The 22,798-nt window shown below is 39.8% G+C and overlaps 1 protein-coding gene across 3 annotated transcripts in view; it reads left to right on the forward strand.

Annotated features, from left to right (window-relative positions):
* Nucleotides 1–22,798, forward strand: part of FERMT1 (FERM domain containing kindlin 1) — a 67,526-nt gene that overhangs the window by 17,487 nt on the left and 27,241 nt on the right. For all 3 annotated transcript variants that reach the window (XM_022556511.3, XM_089896582.1, XM_089896583.1), the window contains 5 exons: nt 182–328; nt 9,329–9,542; nt 11,566–11,668; nt 21,566–21,673; nt 22,089–22,220. In XM_022556511.3, coding sequence (XP_022412219.1) covers nt 182–328; nt 9,329–9,542; nt 11,566–11,668; nt 21,566–21,673; nt 22,089–22,220 — 704 coding nt within the window. The remainder of the gene's footprint in view (nt 1–181; nt 329–9,328; nt 9,543–11,565; nt 11,669–21,565; nt 21,674–22,088; nt 22,221–22,798) is intronic.

The raw sequence follows: 22,798 nt of genomic DNA on the forward strand, positions 1-22,798 counted from the left end.
TTTGGGAGTCACTTATCCCCTTCAATTTCTTCAAAAGGAATGCGATTTAGTTCCATTTATCTCTCAGGAATTTCCTGAGAAATGGTTTCAGATGCCCAACATGACTCTTGAGTCTTAGAAGGAATTTTCTTTTTACTTTTTGCATGTCTTCTTTCTTTTTTATATATTTTTTATTTTTTAGATATTAGAAGAGCAGAAGAAGTTTCCTTGTTAAAGCCTTCTGGTGAATATTTTAAAAAGAAGAAAAGAAAAGAAAAAAATAATAAGGAGCCCATAATTGAAGATATTTTAAGCCTGGAGTGTTCTCCAACAAATTCAGGTCCGCCAGGTAAGATTTATGATAGGTGTTTTGTTGTTTTAATTCATTATTAAATCCAAGCATTTCTTAAATTCTTAAGTCCCAAGAACTCTCCTCCCCTCTGGTCACCTTTCTTCTCTCCCCCAAACAAAGAAGGACTAAAATTGAAGATTCCAGTGATGAGGATAGAATATCCAACTAATTTGAGAACTAACAGAAATTTTTTGACAAGGTATGTTGTATGGCTCATTATTTTAATTGTATGTATTAGGTCACGGATGAATGTAAAACTTTAGTAGAATTGGGCATGAATTTGTGGGATAAAGGAAATTTGTTAGATCACTCGGATATACCTCTCTTCCTGATTCTACCTTCATATGACTCTTTCCTGAACTCAATTTAAATTTTGAGTTGGGCGTGTAACAGGAGGGGCAGTAAAAATTCTGTAAAGGCATCATCCTTTTATTTTTACAGTCGTACATCAGAGCTGTTGCAGACCACAGCAATAAAGAAAGTCAAACGAATTTTTTTTGTTTCCCAGCTCATATAAAAGTTTACACTCTAGGGCTTCCCTGGTGGCGCAGTGGTTGTCTGCCTGCTGATGCAGGGGACATAGGTTCGTGCCCCGGTCCAGGAAGATCCCACATGCTGCGGAGCAGCTGGGCCCGTGAGCCATGGCCGCTGAGCCTGCGCGTCCGGAGCCTGTGCTCCGCAACGGGAGAGGCCACAACAGTGAGAGGCCCACGTACGCAAAAAAAAAAAAAAAAAAAGCTAAAAGTTTACACTCTACTGTTACTATTAAGTGTGCAATAGCATTATGTCTTTAAAAACATGTACATACCTTAATTAAAAAATACTTTATTTATAAAAATGCTAACATAATCTGAGCCTTCAGCAAGTCATAGCAGTAACATCAAAGATCACTGACCCCCATGACAAACATAATAATAATGGAAAAGCTTAAAATATTAGGAGAATTACCAAAATGTGACACAGAGACACGAAGTGAGCAAATGCCATTGGAAAAATGGTGCCAATAGACTTGCTCAACACACAGTTGCCACAAACCTTTAATTTCTAAAAAAACAAAAAACCAGTATCTGCGAAGCACAATAAAATAAGATATGCCTATATATAAGAATTAATCTCGGTCGGAGGAAGATGGCGGAAAAGTAAGACGCAGAGATCACCTTCCTCCCCACAGATACACCAGAAATACATCTACACGTGGAACAACTCTTACAGAACACCTACTGAACACTGGCAGAAGACCTCACCTCCCAAAAGGCAAGAAACTCCCCACGTACCTGGGTAGAGCAAAAGAAAAAAGAAAAAACAGAGAGAAAAGAATTGGGACGGAACCTGCACCAGTGGGAGGGAGCTGTGAAGGAAGAAAGGTTTCCACACATGAGGAAGCCCCTTCGCGGGCAGAGACTGCAGGTGGCGGAGGGGGGAAGCTTCGGAGCCGCGGAGGAGAGCAGAGAAACAGGGGGGTGGAGGGCAAAGCAGAGAGATTCCCACACAGAGGATCGGTGCCGACCGGCACTCACCAGCCGGAGAGGTTTGTCTGCTCACCTGCCGGGGTGGGCAAGGCTGGGAGCTGAGGCTCAGGCTTCGGTTGGAGCGCAGGGAGAGGACTGGGGTTTGCAGCATGAACACAGCCTGCAGGGGGTTAGTAGTGCACTACGGCTAGCCGGGAGGGAGTCCGGGAAAAGTCTGGACCTGCCAAAGAGTCAAGTGACTTTTTCTTCCCTCTTTGTTTCCTGGTGCGCGAGGAGAGGAGATTAAGAGCACTGCTTAAAGAAGCTCCAGAGACGGGTGGGAGCCGCGTCTAACAGCGCGGACCCCAGAGACAGGCATGAGATGCTAAGGCTGCTGCTGCCGCCACCAAGAAGCCTCTGTGCGAGCACAGATCACTATCCACACCTCCCTTCCGGAGAGCCTGTGCAGCCCGCCACTGCCAGGGTCCCAGGATCCAGGGACAACTTCCCTGGGAGAACGCACGGCACGCCTCAGGCTGGTGCAACGTCCCACCCTCCTCTGCCGCTGCAGGCTCACCCCGCATCGTACCCCTCCCTCCTCCTGGCCTGATTGAGTCAAGAGGTCCCGAGTCAGCTGCTCCTTTAATCCCGTCTTGTCTGAGTGAAGAACAGACACCCTCCAGTGACCTACACGCAGAGGCAGTGCCAAATCCAAAGCTGAGCCCCGGGAGCTGTGCGAACAAAGAAGAGAAAGGGAAATTTCTCCCCCAGCAGCCTCAGGAGTAGCGTACTAAATCTCCACAATCAACTTGATGTACCCTGCATCTGTGGAATACAAGAATAGGCAACGAATCATCCCAAATTGAGGAGGTGGACTTTGAGAGCCAGATTTATTACTTTTTCCCCTTTTCCTCTTTTTGCGAGTGTGTATGTGTATTCTTCTGTGTAAGATTTTGTCTCTATAGCTTTGCTTTCACCATTTCTCCTAGGGTTCTATAGTTCCGTAGTTTTGTTGTTGTTGTTTTGGTACTTTTTAAAAATTTTTTTTTCTTAATAATTATTTTTTATTTTAATAACTTTTTTTTTTTTTTTTTTTTTTTGCGGTATGCCCACCTCTCACTGTTGTGGCCTCTCCCGTTGTGGAGCACAGGTTCAGGATGTGCAGGCTCAGTGGCCATGGCTCAGGGGCCCAGCCGCTCCGCGGCATGTGGGATCTTCCCAGACCGGGGCATGAACCCATGTCCCCTGCATCGGCAGGCAGACTCTCAACCACTGCACCACCAAGGAAGCCCTTATTTTATTTTATCTTACTTTATTTTATTTTACATTCTTTCTTTCTTTCTTTCTAATTTTTCTCCCTTTTATTCTGAGCCATGTGGATGAAAGGCTCTTGACGCTGCAGCCAGGAGTCAGTGCTGTGCCTCTGAGGTGGGAGAGCCAACTTCAGGACACTAGTCCACATGAGACCTCCCAGCTCCACATAATATCAAATGGCAAAAATCTCCCCGAGATCTCCATCTCAACACCAGCACCCAGCTTCATTCAACAACCAGCAAGCTACAGTGCTATACACCCTATGCCAAACAACTAGCGAGACAGGACCACAACCCCACCCATTAGCAGAGAGGCTGCCTAAACTCATAGTAAGTCCACAGACACCCCAAAACACACCCCCAGACGTCGACCTGCCCACCAGAAAGACAAGATCCAGCCTCATCCACCAGAACACAGGCACTAGTCCCCTCCACCAGGAAGCCTGCACAACACACTGAACCCACTTTAGCCACTGGGGACAAACACCAAAAACAACGGGAACTATGAACCTGCAGCCTGCAAAAAGGAGACCCCAAACACAGTAAGATAAGCAAAATGAGAAGACAGAAAATCACACAGCAGAAGAAGGAGCAAGATAAAACCCACCAGACAGAACAAATGAAGAGGAAATAGGCAGTCTACCTGAAAAAGAATTCAGAATAATGATAGTAAATATGATCCAAAATCTTGGAAATAGAATAGAGAAAATGCAAGAAACATTTAACAAGGACTTAGAAGAACTAAAGAGGAAATAAGCAATGATGAACAACACAATAAATGAAATGAAAAATACTCTAGATGGGATCAATAGCAGAATAACTGAGGCAGAAGAACGGATAAGTGACCTGGAAGATAAAGTAGTGGAAATAACTACTGCAGAGCTGAATAAAGCAAATAGAATAAAAAGAACAGAGAACAGTCTCAGAAACCTCTGGGACAACATTAAATGCACCAACATTCGAATTATAGGGGTTCCAGAAGAAGAGGAGAAAAAGAAAGGACTGAGAAAATATTTGAAGAGATTATAGTTGAAAACTTCCCTAATATGGGAAAGGAAATAGTTAATCAAGTCCAGGAAGCACAGAGAGTCCCATACAGGATAAATCCAAGGAGAAACACACCAAGACACATATTAATCCAACTGTTAAAAATTAAATACAAAGAAGACATATTAAAAGCAGCAAGGGAAAAACAACAAATGACACACAGAGGAATCCCCTTAAGGTTAACAGCTGATCTTTCAGCAGAAACTCTGCAAGCCAGAAGGGACTGGTAAGACATATTTAAAGTGATGTAGGAGAAAAACCTACAACCAAGATTACTCTACCCAGCAAGGATCTCATTCAGATTTGATGGAGAAATTAAAACCATTACAGACAAGCAAAAGCTAAGAGAGTTCAGCACCACCAAACCAGCTTTACAACAAATGCTAAAGGAACTTCTCAAGGTAAGAAACACAAGAGAAGGAAAAGACCTACAATAACGAACCCAAAACAATTAAGAAAATGAGAATACGAACATACATATCGATAATTACCTTAAATGTAAATGGATTAAATGCTCCCACCAAAAGACACAGACTGGCTGAATGGATACAAAAACAAGAACCATATATATGCTGTCTACAAGAGACCCACTTCAGACCTAGGGACACATACAGACTGAAAGTGAGGGGATGGAAAAAGATATTCCATGCAAATGGAAAGCAAAAGAAAGCTGGAGTAGCAATTCTCATATCAGACAAAATATACTTTAAAGTAAAGACTATTAGAAGAGACAAAGAAGGACACTACATAATGATCAAGGGATCGATCCACGAAGAAGATATAACAATTGTAAATATTTATGCACCCAACATAGGAGCATCTCAATACATAAGGCAAATACTAACAGCCATAAAGGGGGAAATCGACAGTAACACATTCATAGTAGGGGACTTTAACACCCCACTTTCACCCATGGACAGATCATCCAAAGTGAAAATAAATAAGGAAACACAAGCTTTAAATAATACATTAAACAAGATGGACTTAATTGATATCTATAGGACATTCCATCCAAAAACAACAGAATACACGTTTTTCTCAAGTGCTCATGGATCATTCTACAGAATACATCATATCTTGGGTCACAAATCAAGCCTTGGTAAATTTAAGAAAATTGAAATCGTATCTGGTATGTTTTCTGACCACAATGCTATGAGACTAGATATCAATTACAGGAAAAGATCTGTAAAAAATACAAACATGGAGGCTAAACAATACACTACTGAATAATGAAGTGATCACTGAAGAAATCAAAGAGGAAATAAAATAATACCTAGAAACAAATGACAATGGAGACACGACGACCCAAAACCTATGGGATGCAGCAAAATCAGTTCTAAGATGGAAGCTTATAGCAATACAATCCTACCTTAAGAAACAGAAAATATCTCAAATAAACAACCTAACCTTGCACCTAAAGAAATTAGAGAAAGAAGAACAAAAAAACCCCACAGTTAGCAGAAGGAAAGAAATCATAAAAATCAGATCAGAAATAAATGAGAAAGAAATGAAGGAAATGATAGCAAAGCTCAATAAAACTAAAACCTGGTTCTTTGAGAAGATAAACAAAATTGATAAACTATTAGCCACACTCATCAAGAAAAAAATGGAGAACACTCAAATCAATAGAATTAGAAATGAGAAAGGAGAAGTAACAACTGACACTGCAGAAATACAAAAGATCATGAGAGATTACTACAAGCAACTCTATGCCAATAAAATGTACAACCTGGAAGAAATGGACAAATTCTTAGAAATGCACAACCTGCCAAGACTGAATCAGGAAGAAATAGAAAATATGAACAGACCAATCACAAGCACTGAAATTGAAACTGTGATTAAAAATCTTCCAACGAACAAAAGCCCAGGACCAGACGGCTTCACAGGCGAATTCTATCAAACATTTAAAGAAGATCTAACACCTATCCTTCTCAAACTCTTCCAAAATATAGCAGAGGGAGGAACACTCCCAAACTCATTCTGTGAGGCCACCATCACCTTGATACCAAAACCAGACAAGGATGTCACAAAGAAAGAAAACTACAGGCCAATATCACTGATGAACATAGATGCAAAAATCCTCAACAAAATACTAGCAAACAGAATCCAACAGCACATTAAAAGGATCATACACCATGATCAAGTGGGGTTAATTCCAGGAATGCAAGGATTCTTCAATATACGCAAATCAAACAACGTGATACACCATATTAACAAATTGAAGGAGAAAACCATATGATCATCTCAATAGACGCAGAGAAAGCTTTTGGCAAAATTCATCACCCATTTATGATAAAAACCCTGTAGAATGTAGGCTTAGAGGGAACTTTTCTCAACATAATAAAGGCCATATATGACAAACCCACAGCCAACATTGTCCTCAATGGTGAAAAACTGAAAGCATTTCCGCTAAGATCAGGAACAAGACAAGGTAGCTCACTCTCACCAGTCTTATTCAACATAGGTTTGGAAGTTTTACCCATAGCACAGAGAAGAAAAGGAAATAAAAGGAATCCAAAATGGAAATGAAGAAGTAAAGCTGTCACTGTTTGCAAATGACATGATACTATACATAGAGAATACTAAAGATGCTACCAGAAAACTACTAGAGCTCATCAATGCATTTGGTAAAGTAGCAGGATACAAAATTAATGCACAGAAATCTCTGGCATTCCTATACACTAATGATGAAAAATCTGAAGGTGAAATAAAAAAAACACTCCCATTTACCATTGCAACAAAAAGAATAAAATATCTAGGAATAAACCTACCTATGAAGACAACTGATCTGTATGCAGAAAATTATAAGACACTGATGAAATAAATTAAAGGTGATACAAATAGATGGAGAGATATACCATGTTCTTGGATGGGAAGAATCAACATTGTGAAAATGATTCTACTACCCAAAGTAATCTACAGATTCAATGAAATCCCTATCAAACTACCACTGGCATTTTTCACAGAACTAGAGCAAAAAAATTCACAATTTGTGTGGAAACACAAAAGACCCTGAATAGCCAAAGCAATCTTGAGAACGAAAAACGGAGCTGGAGGAAGCAGGCTCCCTGACGTCAGGCTATACTACAAAGCTACCGTAATCAAGACAGTATGGTGTTGGCACAAAAACAGAAACATAGAATCAATGGAACAGGATAGAATGCCCAGAGATAAACCTACGCACATATTGTCACCTTATCTTTGATAAAGGAGGCAGGAATGTACAGTGGAGAAAGGACAGCCTCTTCAGTAAGTGGTGATAGGGAAACTGGTCAGGTACATGTAAAAGTATGAGATTAGAAAAACCCCTAACACCATACACAAAAATAAGTTTAAAATGGATTAAAGACCTAAATATAAGGCCAGAAACTATCAAACTCTTAGTGGAAAACATCGGCAGAACACTCTATGACATAAATCACAGCAAGATCCTTTTTGACCCACCTCCTAGAGAAATGGAAATAAAAACAAAGATAAACAAATGGGACCTAATGAAACTTCAAAGCTTTTGCACAGCAAAGGAAACCATAAACAAGACCAAAAGACAACCCTCAGAATGGGAGAAAATATTTGCAAATGAAGCAACTGACAAAGGATTAATCTCCAAAATTTACAAGCAGCTCATGCAGATCAATAACAAAAAAACAAACAACCCAATCCAAAAATGGGCAGAAGACCTAAATAGACATTTCTCCAAAGAAGACACACAGATGGCCAACAAACACATGAATGAATGCTCAACATCATTAATCATTAGAGAAATGCAAATCAAAACTACAATGAGATATCATCTCACACCGGTCAGAATGGCCATCATCAAAAAATCTAGAAATAATAAATGCTGGAGAGGGTGTGGAGAAAAGGGAACACTCTTGCACTGCTGGTGGGAATGTGAATTGGTACAGCCACTATGAAGCACAGTATGGAGGTTCCTTAAAAAACTACAAATAGAACTACCATATGACCCAGCAATCCCACTACTGGGCATACACCCTGAGAAAACCATAATTCGAAAAGAGTCATGTACCAAAATGTTCATTGCAGCTCTATTTACAATAGCCAGGAGATGGAAACAACCTAAGTGTCCATCATCGGATGAATGGATAAAGAAGATGTGGCACATATATACAATGGAATATTACTCAGCCATAAAAAGAAACGAAATTTAGTTATTTGTAGTGAGGTGGCTGGACCTAGAGTCTGTCATACAGAGTGAAGTAAGTCAGAAAGAGAAAGACAAATACCATATGCTAACACATATATATGGAATCTAAGAAAAAAAATGTCATGAAGAACCTAGGGGTAAGACGGGAATAAAAACACAGACCTACTAGAGAATGGACTTGAGGATATGCGGAGGGGAAGGGTAAGCTGTGACAAAGTGAGAGAGGGGCATGGACATATATACACTACCAAACGTAAAATAGATAGCTACTGGGAAGCAGCTGCATAGCACATGGAGATCAGCTCGGTGCTTTGTGACCACCTGGATGGGTGGGATAAGGAGGGTGGGAGGGTGGGTGACGCAAGAGGGAGGAGATATGGGAACATATATATATGTATAACTGATTCACTTTGTTATAAAGCAGAAACTAACACCATTGTAAAGCAATTATACTCCAATAAAGATGTAAAAAAATGAAAAAATAATTAATCTCTAGCTTGCTTGCAACTCTGAGGGCTTCTTGCATAGTATATTCCAATGCAAAGAATGAAAAGGATTATTTATGCTTTCCTTATGCAAATTAGAGTCAGATGATTTATAAACTGTCAACTAGCTGGTTTCTTAAAATTTTCAATACTGTGATTTGTTTAGGGGATTTGCCAAAAAAATATAGTGTATTCATGCATTCTGCGAGAGCTCCAGTTTTCTAATAGTGCCAGAACTCACTACTGAAATAGGAGAATTTTGAATTATTGAGGAGATAGTCCCACATCTGTCTGGGTTGATTTTGGAAGTTTTTACAGCCTATGAGTTCCCAAGCTTCCCAGGAGCTAAATATTCAGACAGGAGTTTTACCTGTGTTTAACTTCTCTCCCCATCACTCATGACTTATGTGATTATTTTCAATGTTAACAAACATTTAACTTCAAAATCCATTTTAGTACAAGCAATATTGGTAATTATTTTTCTAAAGATTCCTATCCCAAATCTCATATCCTAGTTCATTCTCTCCTTTGCTTTGCAGTAAGTCCTGGCTTATACAGTAGAACCATGACCCCCACATATGACCCCATCAACGGAACGCCAGCGTCATCCACAATGACTTGGTTCAGTGACAGCCCTTTGACTGAACAAAACTGCAGTATCCTCGCATTCAGCCAGCCCCCTCAGTCACCAGAAGCTCTTGCTGACATGTACCAGCCTCGGTCTCTGGTTGACAAAGCCAAGCTTAACGCAGGGTAAGGACATGACTTCGTTTTGCGTCTCTGTGAACTGATGTTGATATAGTAAGAGAGATGCTGCAGGGATGGGGGAAGGGGTGTTTCATTTTTAAGTTAGCATGCCTAGGGGTTGTATACTATTCACAAAAGTCAGTGCTGATTTTAGCAACAAAAGGGAAAAATGCAGCCTTTCATCATTTCAATACATTTAAAGTGTAACAACATTTACTCACTGGGTTAATTCAACGGTTTACCGTATGTGAATACTAATTCTTTGACCATACACGTGTGCAAAGTGTATTTTATGGAATGTAGAACAGCTTATAAGTGGGTTGGTCCCCATGGAGCAGCAGGGGAGACCCAAGGTGACCTCACTGTCTTTCGTAGAGCACTCCTCCATTCTGTGATCCAACAAGTGAGTCCTTCAGCTTTTGTATGAAGTGGTCTCAGAAAACACAATTTATTTCTCAAACCACCATCTATTTCACTCCCTGTTGTCAACCAAGTCAAGTCAAGTTTGTTAACAGCATTCCACTCCCTGTGAGATCTGGCCCCGAAGATGTCCATCTGTCCGTCCTGCTGTGCTGTCATGCACCCCATCCCCCCACGTGCATGCTCACTCTTGTGTCACCGCCTCACCTCCAGCTTTTCCCCTGCTCCAGAACCCTCTCCTTCCCTCCTTCTCTACCAGCCCGTCCCTGTTTGTCCTTTAAAGCCCAGCCACATACAGTCTCCTTCTGAGATGTCACCATTCAAGATCAGTCACTTCCCTTGAGTTCTGTTCTTTGGCTCCAGTGTTACCTTGTTCCTTTAGTATAAGGCTTGGTTGCCCCACAGGACTGTCAATTCCTTTAGGTTGGAAACTGCATCTTGGTTATCCTTATTCTCCCAAAAGGGAATATATAATATGTAATAGAATATTACATATATAAGTATATATAATCAATATATATAAACATATATAAAATACTTGATAGAAGCTCAAACCATTTTCCTTCAGTGGTATTGGATGCCCTTCATTCCCACCTTGTTTTGTTGTTAACTTTTCATCACACCTCACCATTGCCAGTATTTATCTTTCAAACATAGAATTGTGCTACCCAGTACAGGAGTCACTAGCCACATATGGACATTTACATTTATGTTTGAATATAATTAAAATTAAAATGTGGCACTAGCCACATTTAAACCTTCAGTAACCACATGTGGCTAGTGACTACTCAGTTGGGCAGGGCAATATAGAATATTTCCATCGTTACAGAAAGTTCTACATAGAACTTTCTGTAAGATAGAGCCAGTTCTGGGTTGGACCACCTAGTGTAGAAGTGGTCAGCAGTCAGCAAATACATGCAGAACAAGTACATGCAATAGTCACCAAGCGCAGATTCTAATTCTGGCTCCACCACGAGGCATGTGACCTTGAACATATCACTTAATGTTGCTGAGGCTCATTTTCCTCATCCGTAAAACTGAGAAAATAAGAACTGCCCTGGGGGACTTCCCTGGTGGTCCAGTGGGTGAGACTCTGTGCTCCCAATGCAGGGGGCCCTGGTTCAATCCCTGGTCAGGGAACTAGATCCCGCATACTGCAACTAAGAGCCCGCATGCCACAACTAAAGATCCCACATGCTGCAACTGAGTCCACATGCCACCACTAAAGATCCCACATGCCGCAACTAAGACCTGGTGCAGCCAAAATAAATAAAACTAAATTGTAAAAAAATTAACTCAAAAAAAAAATAAAAATAAGAACTGCCCTGGCTCCTTCAGTTGGTTACTTTAAAGTGTCAGTGAGAAAATATATACAAACAAAAAAGCACTTGGAAAGCTGTATGATAAAATGGAGATATAAGCTATTATCAAGTCATCTCCCTTACTGAGTTTTGGTTATATTACTAACCTGGACTTTGTTCAAGGGTGTATATATACACACATATACATTTAGATATACATGTATATGTATATAAAAACACATTGTATAATACTATAATTATGTATGTAAAATTGATTGACTTTTAAAACTCATCCTGTTGTTTTCCAGTTGGCTAGACTCCTCACGTTCCCTTATGGAGCAAGGCATCCAGGAGGATGAGCAGCTGCTGTTACGATTTAAATACTACACTTTCTTTGACTTGAATCCCAAAGTAAGATACTTTTTCTGTATTCTGTCTCTCCCTTTTTTTTTTAATGTGAATGCATGAAAGTGTAAAATTGAGTTATTTAGTTTTCAAAATTAGGATTAATTTATGTAACCTTCTGTTTAGCTCTGTAGGGTTAGACCAATAAATGTATACTGGTCTCTGGATTTTCATCTGTTTGTCTCTAGCGAGCATGGTAGGCTACCCCTGAGTTAGGGGAGTCGCTAAGGGTCTTCACTCATGGCATGTGCTGTCCCTCTCCATTCACGGTGAAGCAGGAACAAAAAGAGAGTGATTCACAGAGTTGGAGCCCTTCATGCTTAGGAAGGAGGGAGTTGTCAAGGCCCAGGTTAAAAGGGAAGGGGTTTTGGCAAAGAAGCCAGGACCTCATGATAGCACACACCTGGCTCCCCACTGCGGTGCTGAATGAGTCTTGGGTGATGAGACAGAGGGATTATCTGGATAAATAAAGACCCCCAGCTGGTTTCCAACTCTCATTTTAAGTGCACATCTCCCACCTGAAGTTTCCTAGGACAGCTGAATGGTGAAATAAGTCCTCTGAACATCTGCCCCTTCCTTGTCCCAATTCTCCCTTTTGTAGAGTTGTGAATCGGCACTTAAAGTGACCCAAAGTAGAAAACACACACTGGGTCACCAGTCCTCTGAGTGCACAGCATGATGGTATCCTTCCCATCCCAGTTCCGAGCTGACTGCTATTCTTCAATTATCACCGGGCACTTGTTCAAGGGGCCTGCCTCGGGTCACCTTTTCTGCACCCGTTCCTTCCTCATCCACGGCAGTGTTTCCGCTTCTTGTGTCACTGTCTTCTGCTTGGTCCTCATTTTATCTGGTCTCCAGAGGCCCATCTGGACTCCCACTGCTTACCTAACTGGCATCTGCTTCAAAATAAGCCCTCTTCCTTGTTTCTGTGGAGCTCTTGCTCAGTCTTTGATTGAGATCCAACTTACTGCCCATGGTCCTAGCTTGCATCTGGAGTACATCACTTCCAGTGAATCATGGTAAGAAAGCAAACTTTGGCTCTTCTTTGATAAAATCTTCAGGAGAAATTACTGTTACGGCTTCTCTTAACCAATTGTTTTGATTTTCTTAAGGGCAATGTGAATTATACAATTATTCAGGTTTTCCTTTTTGTGTTGCCTGCTAGAACCAAATCTTTACACTTTCTGTAACCTCATTTTTTAGCCTCATTCCTGACTCAGCTTTACTCTTTCCTTGCCTAGTTCCTAGGTAACTTAATCTACCTTGTTGTATGCTATCTATTCTAATAAACTGCCTTAAATTTTTTTCTGAAACTAGATAACACATAAATAAAACATACTTATGCATTTTCTAATTGCTAAGTCAGGAATGTGGCCCCAACTTATCTCTTCAGACTTGTGCCCCTGTTGTTTTATTTATTCAATTATTTATCGAACAACTACTGTGTGCCAAGAACTAAAATAGAAGTTGAGGGCCCAAAACAGCTGGACGTTAGAATAACGTTTTCAAATTTATGAAATAAAATACATAGGATTACAAAATGGAACTATATTGAACTATAGTAACCAAAATATTTTTCAAAATGGGTATAAGTAACATATCTGTTTAATTAGTTGATATCAAAGTGATGATGAATGTGAGCATTGTTTGAAAATAGCAACTGTGATGCAATATGAAAAATCTGTGATTCTGGTAGTCATGAAGTCACAAGTGCTCTGTAGTACTGTGGTTTGTGGCCTACATTCACCATGGAAGGAAATGCTAAATTTCCATTAAAAGCCAGTGCAAATGGAGGTGTAGTTTTTTCTAATCCAGGCTTATGGACCACCTGATTTAGACTCCCAAATCCAAGAATCGCAGATTCAGAAACCCTGCCCTAAGATCGCATTCCGGTCTTATTCCTTCCAGAAAGGAGCTTTTCTCTACTCTTGGTCACACTGGCCCATCTCTTCTCTGAGCCACAACTGAGTGTAATTTCAGGACTCACACCTCTAATTGTACCACATTCATGGATTTTCTCTACAAATAAGCTTCAAAGTCCTTGGAGTTATGGAGCACTTCTGATATTTCCTTTACCCTCAACCCCTACGTGCTGCAAGGATGCTGGGAGAGTCAGACTTTCCTAGTCGCCTCCTCCAGGATGGGATCGGCTGGTCCTTGGAGACCCTCCTATCAATTTCCTTGCCAAGAGATTCCCCATTAAAACCCTTGCTTTGGCAATTGAGCTCAATGTTAAAAGTAAACTCAGTCATCTACTGCTTAAAATAATAGTCAGGAACATGTAAGTGACATCACAGTCAAGGAATTCAGACATGGCAGATCATCAGCATAAATATCAAACATGGAGGGGCAGTGTTAAAAATGTGTTGTCTAAAAAGCAGAAGATTAAAAGGAATCATTCTTCCAGAAGGAGACAAGAACCCGGAAGGCAAATGTTACTAGGGCTGTTGTCCTAGGCTCTTTGCCTCCAGCCCCTGCTTGCTTAATTGGTAAGGAGTTCTGTGTCCATAGCCTATGAACAAAATGTATCTGAATCTAACAGCCAAATAGCAGCTGTCAACCCAAAGGTGACAGGAAAACTCAAGCTGGTGGGATAGGACTTTGGGGTGCAGGATGATTCCCCAACCACTCTAGAGTTGTGGCAGCCCTCCCTTCTCTGCCCTCCTAAAGTACAGAGTGCTATAAATGAAACCAAGTTTAAGGCTCCTGGGTAGAGGGATATAGAAACTTAAGATAGAGTTTGTGCTTTCAAAGAATCTACAATCAAATCAAGAAGAGCAAAGATAGCACCCATGAAACCACTGCAAACATACAAGGTATCCTACATTTAGGAGTTAAATCATATAATAGGACCAGGGAGCTTCTCTTCTCTGGCTTTCAGAGGAGAGATCCAAGCAAGCTGTAGAGCTGAGGCAACAGGCACTGATTAAAATCTCAGATGTATGAAAGTACTAGAATACATTTCAAATATGATATACTTTAAAAATGCAAAATCCAGAATCCATAAAGAAAAGATTGGTACATTTAATTAAAAAATGAAAATTTTATGCATGACAAAAAAACTATAAATGAAGTTAAAAAAAGTCATTGCAACACATACTACAAACAAAAGGCCAGTCTCTAATATATCAAGAGCTCTTCCAAATCAATAATAAAATACCAACAACCCAGTAGACTAATGAGCAAAGGATGTGAACACATAGTTCATAGAAAAGGAACTACAATGGCTCTTATAAGGTCTTATACTGGCAAAGATCAAAAAGTTTCATGCACTATCTTAGTTAGCAAGAGTATGGGGAAATAGGCTCTCTCATACATACACTGCTTGTAGGTCAAATTATGAATTAATCTAGCCTCTATGGAAGGCAATTTGGCAATATCTATCAGAATTACCATTCTGCATGGCTTTGACCCAGAAAATCCACCCCTTGATATTTATACCACAGTTATACTCAAATATGTGAGTTGATATGTCTGTACACAAGAACAGTTATTACATTATTTGTTTTAGGGAAAAACTGGAAACACCTAAACATCCATCAATAGGGAACTGGTTAAATATGTTATGGTCCATTCATATAGTGTTTTGATTAGGAGGAATGAATCAGCTTTCTTTTGATGGGGAGCATATTCAGGGAATATTACTGAATGAAAAAGAACAAGGTACAAAACAATCGGTAGAGAAACTACACTTTGTGGGGAACAAGGAAGGGAAAGAGACTGACTTTTTATTGTACACCCCTTGTCCCTTTTGAATTCATTCAAAATGAATTCCATCATTATATACTCTTTTGCCCCATTTAAGTGCATTTTAAAATGTGTGCATTTAAAAAAAACAAAAAAACTTTTGTGACTCCAGTAGTTTATAGTATTTTTTTAAATGTTCACTAGAGAAAAGGTACATCAGTTTTAATAAGAGGCCTAGAAGATACTAAAACTTGCTATCCAACTGGGGACTTCCCTGGTGGTCCAGTGATTAAGAATCCACCTTCCAATGCAGGGGACACAGGTTTGAGCCCTGGTCCGGGAAGATCCCACATGCTGCAGAACAACTAAGCCTGTGCACCACAACTACTGAGCCTGCGTGCCGCAACTACTGAGCCCACATGTCACAACTACTGACGCCCGCACACCTAGAGCCCATGCTCTGCAACAAGAGAAGCCACCGCGATGAGAAGCCCGCACACCTAAACGAAGAGTAGCCCACGCTTGCAGCAGCTAGAGAAAACCTGTGCGCAGAAATGAAGATCCAGCACAGCCAAAATAATTAATTAATTTAAAAAACTTGCTACCCAAGTTTTTAGGGAATCACTTAAGAGTGATTAGATCCAAATAGTAATCCTTTCCTGAGAGCATGAAAACTATGGGAGGTAGGTTTTGTTATTTTTTATATTGTTGGTTGGTGGAAGGAGGGAAGGGTTTACTGAATTGACTAGATAGGGAGAAACAGGGATTCAAGCAGTGGAGTTGGCAGAAACCACGTGCTTTGGTGGTTTCTATTTTCAATTAACCAGGAGACAAAGGAAATTGAGGGCCAAGGAGAGGGCAGCAGTAGCCAGTTCCCACCAGGGAAAAATTTGTTTCTGAGTAGCTGAAACCACTGAAAGAGTTCTCAGGAAAAAAGCTTTTGGGACACCTGTTAATGAATGAACCTGTGAAGACCCAGGACCTTGTGCTGTCCCAGAGCCTCAGTGGGAATGTGAACAAGCCTCCAAAGAGGAAAATCCAGAGCTCTGTGGATGCCGCAGAGGAATCCAGGTTCCTCAGCAGGAGCCAGGCTGGCCCGGCCTCTTCTCTTGATGTTAGTCGGTAAATGCAGGCAACTCTTGTTTAACCAATATTCTGCCAAAGAGGTTTTTTTTAATCTGGCTTGGGGTGGAGGGGAGTTAAGTATTTTTAGGTGAGAAAGCTCTTATTAAATTTTTAAAATCTTTACTGACTGCATTTGAGAGAGAAGCCTTACAGGGTAATTTAACTTACTCTCACTAAAACCCCTACAGCAGACAGAGAGGGAGAAATAGATGATTGACTGATAGATAGATAGATAGACAAATATGACAGTTTGTTAGTCCAATTCAGATTTCGGCAACCACACATACTATTTAGATTTTGTGTTTCAGCTGTGAATTAAAGTCAGGGGCCTCTGGGGGAGTGGGTTGGGGGTTGCTTGCCTGGTTTTGGTGTGCACTGTGTGTGTGGTTTGTTTAGTTGTCATGTCTTTGGATTACAGTATAATTGACATGCCATAAAATTTACCCATTGTAAGTATACAATGTGATTTTCAGTGAATTTATATAGTTGTGCAACCATCACCACAATCTAGTTTTAAAACACTTGTGTCACCCAAAAATGTTTCCTCATACCCATTTTTGGTCAGTCCCTGCCCCCAGCCCCAGCCCGCACCTGGTCTGCTTTCTGTCTTGAGTTTTGCCCTTTCTAGAAATTTCACATATGGAATCATACAGTGTGTAATCTTGTATCTGGACTCTCGGCATGATGACTTTGAAGGTTATCTGTGTTTTTGCCGGAGTGGTGTCCTATCGTGTGTATGGACACATTTGGATACACTTGTTTATCCATTTTCCAGTTGAGGGACATTGGGTTGTTTCTGGTTTGGAGCTGTTATGAATGATGCTACCATGAATGTTTTTATGCGTGTCATATTTTAGTTTGTTTTTGGAGGATTCTGGGGCAAACTCCTGAGGGTTTCTATGACACCTGTCGAAGTTCACAAAACAAGGACAGACTTTCTTAAGATTCTTATTATTCCAGCCTCCTGAAAACCACACCCCTGGATCTGCATTTGCCCTCCTTTCCAAGCAGCTTTAGAAATGCTGAGAAGGAGGGAGCCTGTGGACAGGTCACGGTCCCACTGGCCTAAGAGCAGCACCGCTTGCCAGGCTCGGGCTCACTGCGGATTTTGACCTTCCCTGTCACCTTTTTCCCTAGTGTGCATAAAGTTAATGCAAAATGAAAAACAAACTCATGCCAACCAACCCGTGATAAACCTGTTTAGGTACTCTATCTTTCTATTTCTCCCCCATGTTATCTTTAACATTATATCTTTTTTAAAGGATACAGTAAAGTATAGCCTCAATATGAAAAAAAAAAGAAAAGAAAATCAAACATAGGAGAGTTATTGTTTAATTGGTACAGAATTCCAGTTTTGTAAGATGAAATGAGTTCTGGAGACAGATGGTGGTAATGGTTGCACAGCAATGCAAGTGTACTTAATGCCACTGAACCATACACTTAAAAATGGCTAATACTAAAAAGGAATTATTTAGAGTAAAAATGGAAAATAGTCCTTTACCATGACCTTTCTCCTGAGAACTAGCCACAGTTAACAGCTTAATGATTAATCATTCATGCAGATTTTTTCACATACATTTATAAACGTATTTTTGAACAGATTTTCAGGATCTTTTCTTCCTACATAAATAGGATCATGTATTTGCTGTGTAGCTCGCTTCTTTTTACTTCATAATATATCACAGCCATCTTTTCATGTCAGCATATGTGTCTGACTCACTTTTTTTAACCAGTACAAAATAATCAGAGGAAAGGCTATAGTTTATCAGGACATGTGGGTTGCTTGAAATTTTTCCTGTTTCAAAAACTGTGAACATTCTTGTACAAGTGTCTTTGATGAGTGCTTTGCATTTCTTTAGAATAGTAACTGTGAACATGCTCATGAAAGGGCAAAAAAAACATTTAAATATCCCACCAAAGTTCTTCCTACTGATCTCATATGTGTAAGTGCCCGTTTGCACCACATCCTCACCAATACCAGCCATTACCAGCACTTACAGCCTGGGTAAATCTCATAAGAAAATAGAAATTATGTCATCTTGTTTTTTGGGATTTTTTCTAATATATTTATTTATTTATTTTTGGTTGTGTTGGGTCTTCGTTGCTGTGTGCAGGCTTTCTCTAGTTGCGGTGAGTGGGGGCTACTCTTCGTTGTGGTGTGCGGGCTTCCCATTGCAGCGGCTTCTCTTGTTGTGGAGCATGGACTCTAGGCGCACGGGCTTCAGTAGCTGCAGCACGTAGGCTCAGTAGTTGTGGCGCACAGGCTTAGTTGCTCCACGGCATGTGGGATCTTCCCGGACCAGGGCTCGAACCTGTGTCCCCTGCATTGGCAGGTGGATTCTTAACCACTATGCCACCAGGGAAGCCCTATGTCTTCTTGTTTTAATTTGAATTCTCTGATTACTAGTGAGGTTGAGAATCTTTTCTAATGTTTATGTGGCCATTTTGGTTTCTTCTGTGAATTGCCTGTTGATATATATATTTGCCCCATCTTCTATTGAACTCTATATTTTTCGTATTTATTTATAGGAGCACTTTGTGTGTAATGGATATTACCTTTTTTTATTGCAGATATTTCCTTTCAATCTATACCTTATAAACATATGATCTTATTCAGGGGATTTTTCACTTAAAAATGTTTAGTTATTGGGCTTCCCTGGTGGCGCAGTGGTTGAGAGTCCACCTGCCGATTCAGGGGACACGGGTTCGTGCCCCGGTCTGGGAAGATCCCACATGCCGCAGAGAGGCTGGTCCCGTGAGCCATGGCCGCTGAGCCTGCGCGTCCGGAGCCTGTGCTCCGCAATGGGAGAGGGCACAACAGTGAGAGGCCCGCGTACCGCAAAAAAAAAAAAAAAGTTTAGTTATTGATTGTCAAGTCAGCCTTATACAGCATAACCTAAAGTTTTCCTGTCTTGCTTAGAAAGGGCTTCCTTGCTGAAAAATTACAAAAAGTTTTCTCTCATGTTTCCTTCTAATAGTTTTGATTGTTATCTTTAGATTTTTTTTACAACTGCTTTTAGCTATATAATTCACATAATACCATGCATTTCACATACCAACATTTCACCCATTTAATATGTACAAATCAATGGTTTTTAGTATATTCACAGAGTTGTGCAACCAACACCACTATCTAATTTCAGAGCATTTTCATCATCCCACCAAGAAGTCCATCACCATTTGGAGTCTCTTCCCATTTCCCTCCAACCCTCCTAATCCTAAGCAACCATCAGTCTACTTTCTGTCTCTATGGATTTGCTTATTCTGGACATTTCATGTAAATGGAGTTATACAATATACAAACTATGTGGTACTTTGTGACAGTTTCTTTCACTTAGCGTAGTATTTTCAAGGTCTATTCATATTGTAGCATGTATCAGTATTTCATTTCTTTTCATTGCCAAATAATATTCCATTATATATATATGTATTTATGCATTTGTCAGCTGACGGACATCTGGATTGTTTCTACTTTTTGGCTATTATGAAAAATACTGCTGTGAACATTCATGTACAAGTCTGGGTTTTGTTTTGTTTTTTTGACTTTTTAAAATTAATGTAAAATATACAAAACATAACATTTGCCATTTTAACCATTTTTAGGTCTACAATTCAGTGGCATTAAGTACATTCACAGTGTTGTGCAACTATCACCACTATTTTCAGAACTATTTCATCATCCTGTACAGAAACGCTGTACCCATTAAACAAAGCTCCCCATTCTCCCCTTCCTCCAGCCCCTAGTAACCTCTATCCTACTTCCCATCTGTATGAATTTGCCTAGTCTAGGTACTTCATGTAAGTGGAACCATACAATAATTGTCCTTTTGTGTCTGTCTGATTTCACTGAGCGTAATGTCTTCAAGGTTCATTTATGTTGTAGCATGTATCAGAATTCCTTTCCTTTTCAAGGCTGAATAATACTCCATTGTATTCCATTGTATGTATTGGATATACATTACATTTTGTTTATTCAATCATCTATTGATAGATATTTTGGTTATTTCTAGCTTTTGGCAATTGTGAATAATGGTACTATGAACATTGGTGTAATAGTATTTGTTTGAGTCCCGGTTTTCAATTTTTTTTCAGTATATACTTATGAGTGGAATTGCTGGATCATATTCTATGTTCAACTTTTTCAGGAACTGCCAAACTGTTTCCCATGGAGGCTACACCATTTTACATTCCCACCAGCAATGCACAGGGGTTCCAATTTGTCCACATTCTCACCAATATTTGTTATTATCTGTCCTTTAGATTAGATTTATCCTAGTGGATGTGAAGTGGTATCTCATTGTGGTTTTGCATGTTTAGATTCTTTAATCTATCTGTAATTTATGTATTTTGGATGTGTAAGATTGTTTTGTGATTTTCAATTTTTGTTCTCCAAATTGCTTGGCATTTTTACACTGTTATAGTGCTGAATTCTTTCTTCCCCTGCTGATAAAATGCCATTTTCTTTTATATTAAATTATATACATACATAGGTCTGTTGCTGGATATTGATTTACTGACATTTTGTGAATTGCTATACCAATACCACACTATTTTAGTTGCTGCCACTTTATTATATATTTTAATATCTGGGAGGACAAGTGTCTCCCCAGCATTGTTCTTTTTCAAAGTGTTCTTGGAGATATTTGAACATTGTCTCTTCCAGCCCAACTTGATCAGCTTGCATGAAGTTCCACTAAAAACCCCTGTCAGATTCTGATTAGATTTACAGAGTCTACAGATCAGCCTGGGGACCCCTTCTCCTTATACTACTTATCACATAAACCATTTCACTACCTGTGTTTCCCAACAATAGAAGTGTGATAAGAAAGGGAAAATACTGGAATCTAAGATGGGTCAGTTTGGCCCCTTCAAGAAGCTCTGGAAGATATTTTGAGAAAGAAAGTTCTTAATTCAGAAGTAAAATGAGCTGGGGCAGTGGAAAGATAGAGGGGTTTCTTTCCATTACCTGAACTAAAGTTTATTGCATCTGATTAACAAGGATTGGCCTCAGTTATTCTAGATCTTTTGTACTGTGGAATGTAAATATGCCCCCTCATACATACACACACATATATCTCTTTCTTTCTCCAGTACGATGCTGTCCGAATAAACCAACTTTATGAACAAGCCAGGTGGGCCATTCTCTTAGAAGAAATTGACTGCACGGAGGAAGAAATGTTGATCTTTGCAGCACTACAGGTATGGGAACCTCGGTACCTTTCTCTGAAAGGAGACAAAGCAAATTTGTTCTCCTTAAAGTTTCATTTTCTTCATACTGATTGTTTTTCTTTGAAAAAGAGCTGAAAATGAGGGTAGTAAATTATTTAAAATATTCCTCATAACCCATCCACATGCACATCTTATGAGGCATCAGTCTTGCCGTCCTCATCTCTTCTGCACTACAAGGTCAACCAGTGATGGGAAAGAACTGAGTTGGAACATGACTAACCATAAATCTCAAAATAATTTAAATTATATTTCATTTTCCCTACATAGCTGGGGGATCTCCTTCCAGGAGATGTTCAGTATTACAGGGGAATTGTCTTCAAAGAAGAAATGGCCGCTGGATTCCCTTGTGTTTATAACATTCCTAAAACCTCTGTTTTTGTTGTAGTATCACATTAGCAAACTGTCGTTGTCTACTGAAATACAGGATTTTACAAATGAGTCTGAGGTCGACGAAGTAGAAGCAGCACTTTCTAATTTGGAAGTGACCCTGGAAGGTGGAAAAGCAGACAACACTTTGGTATGAATTTTTCTGATAACTCGGAATTGTGGCTTTGCTCTGAGTGACAAACATAGATGAGTTTTTTTATTATTATAAATAAGGGAATATTTTGTCTGATTTTGAAAAATAGAAAATACTCTCTTCATCTGACAAACTTAAACCTAGCAAGAACTGACTAGCTTTTCTCAGGTCGCTCTGTAAGAGACGGTAAGGTATTTTCATCACTCTCAATGACAATTCTTTCATATTGTATTTCTTCTTAAAGATAAGCTAGCTTGTATGAGGGAAAGACTGCTGAGGGCTCCATTTCACTAGTGTGGAACATGAATTGGCCCTTTAACTTAAGTCTAGAAGAATGAGGTAGCTGTGAAAGTAGAGAAACCATATGATCTGTTGACTTAGTCATACATTTCAACTGGGCAAGGTTGGACATTGTAAAAAGTTCCTGAACCTTTTGACTTTAGTAAATAAAGAGAAACTCTCCAGTAAAACATAAAGAAATAACACTGTTTTATCATCTTTATTGCTCCTTACCCAAGAAATGTGGCTGAATGTCAGCTTTATAATTGCAATGCCCCTCCTTGTTTGATTCATTC

This window comes from Delphinapterus leucas, chromosome 15 (genome assembly GCF_059928025.1).
Source record: "Delphinapterus leucas isolate spDelLeu-1000000601 "Yukka" chromosome 15, BTC_Dleu_Yukka2, whole genome shotgun sequence".
In the NCBI taxonomy this organism is placed as follows: domain Eukaryota; kingdom Metazoa; phylum Chordata; class Mammalia; order Artiodactyla; family Monodontidae; genus Delphinapterus; species Delphinapterus leucas.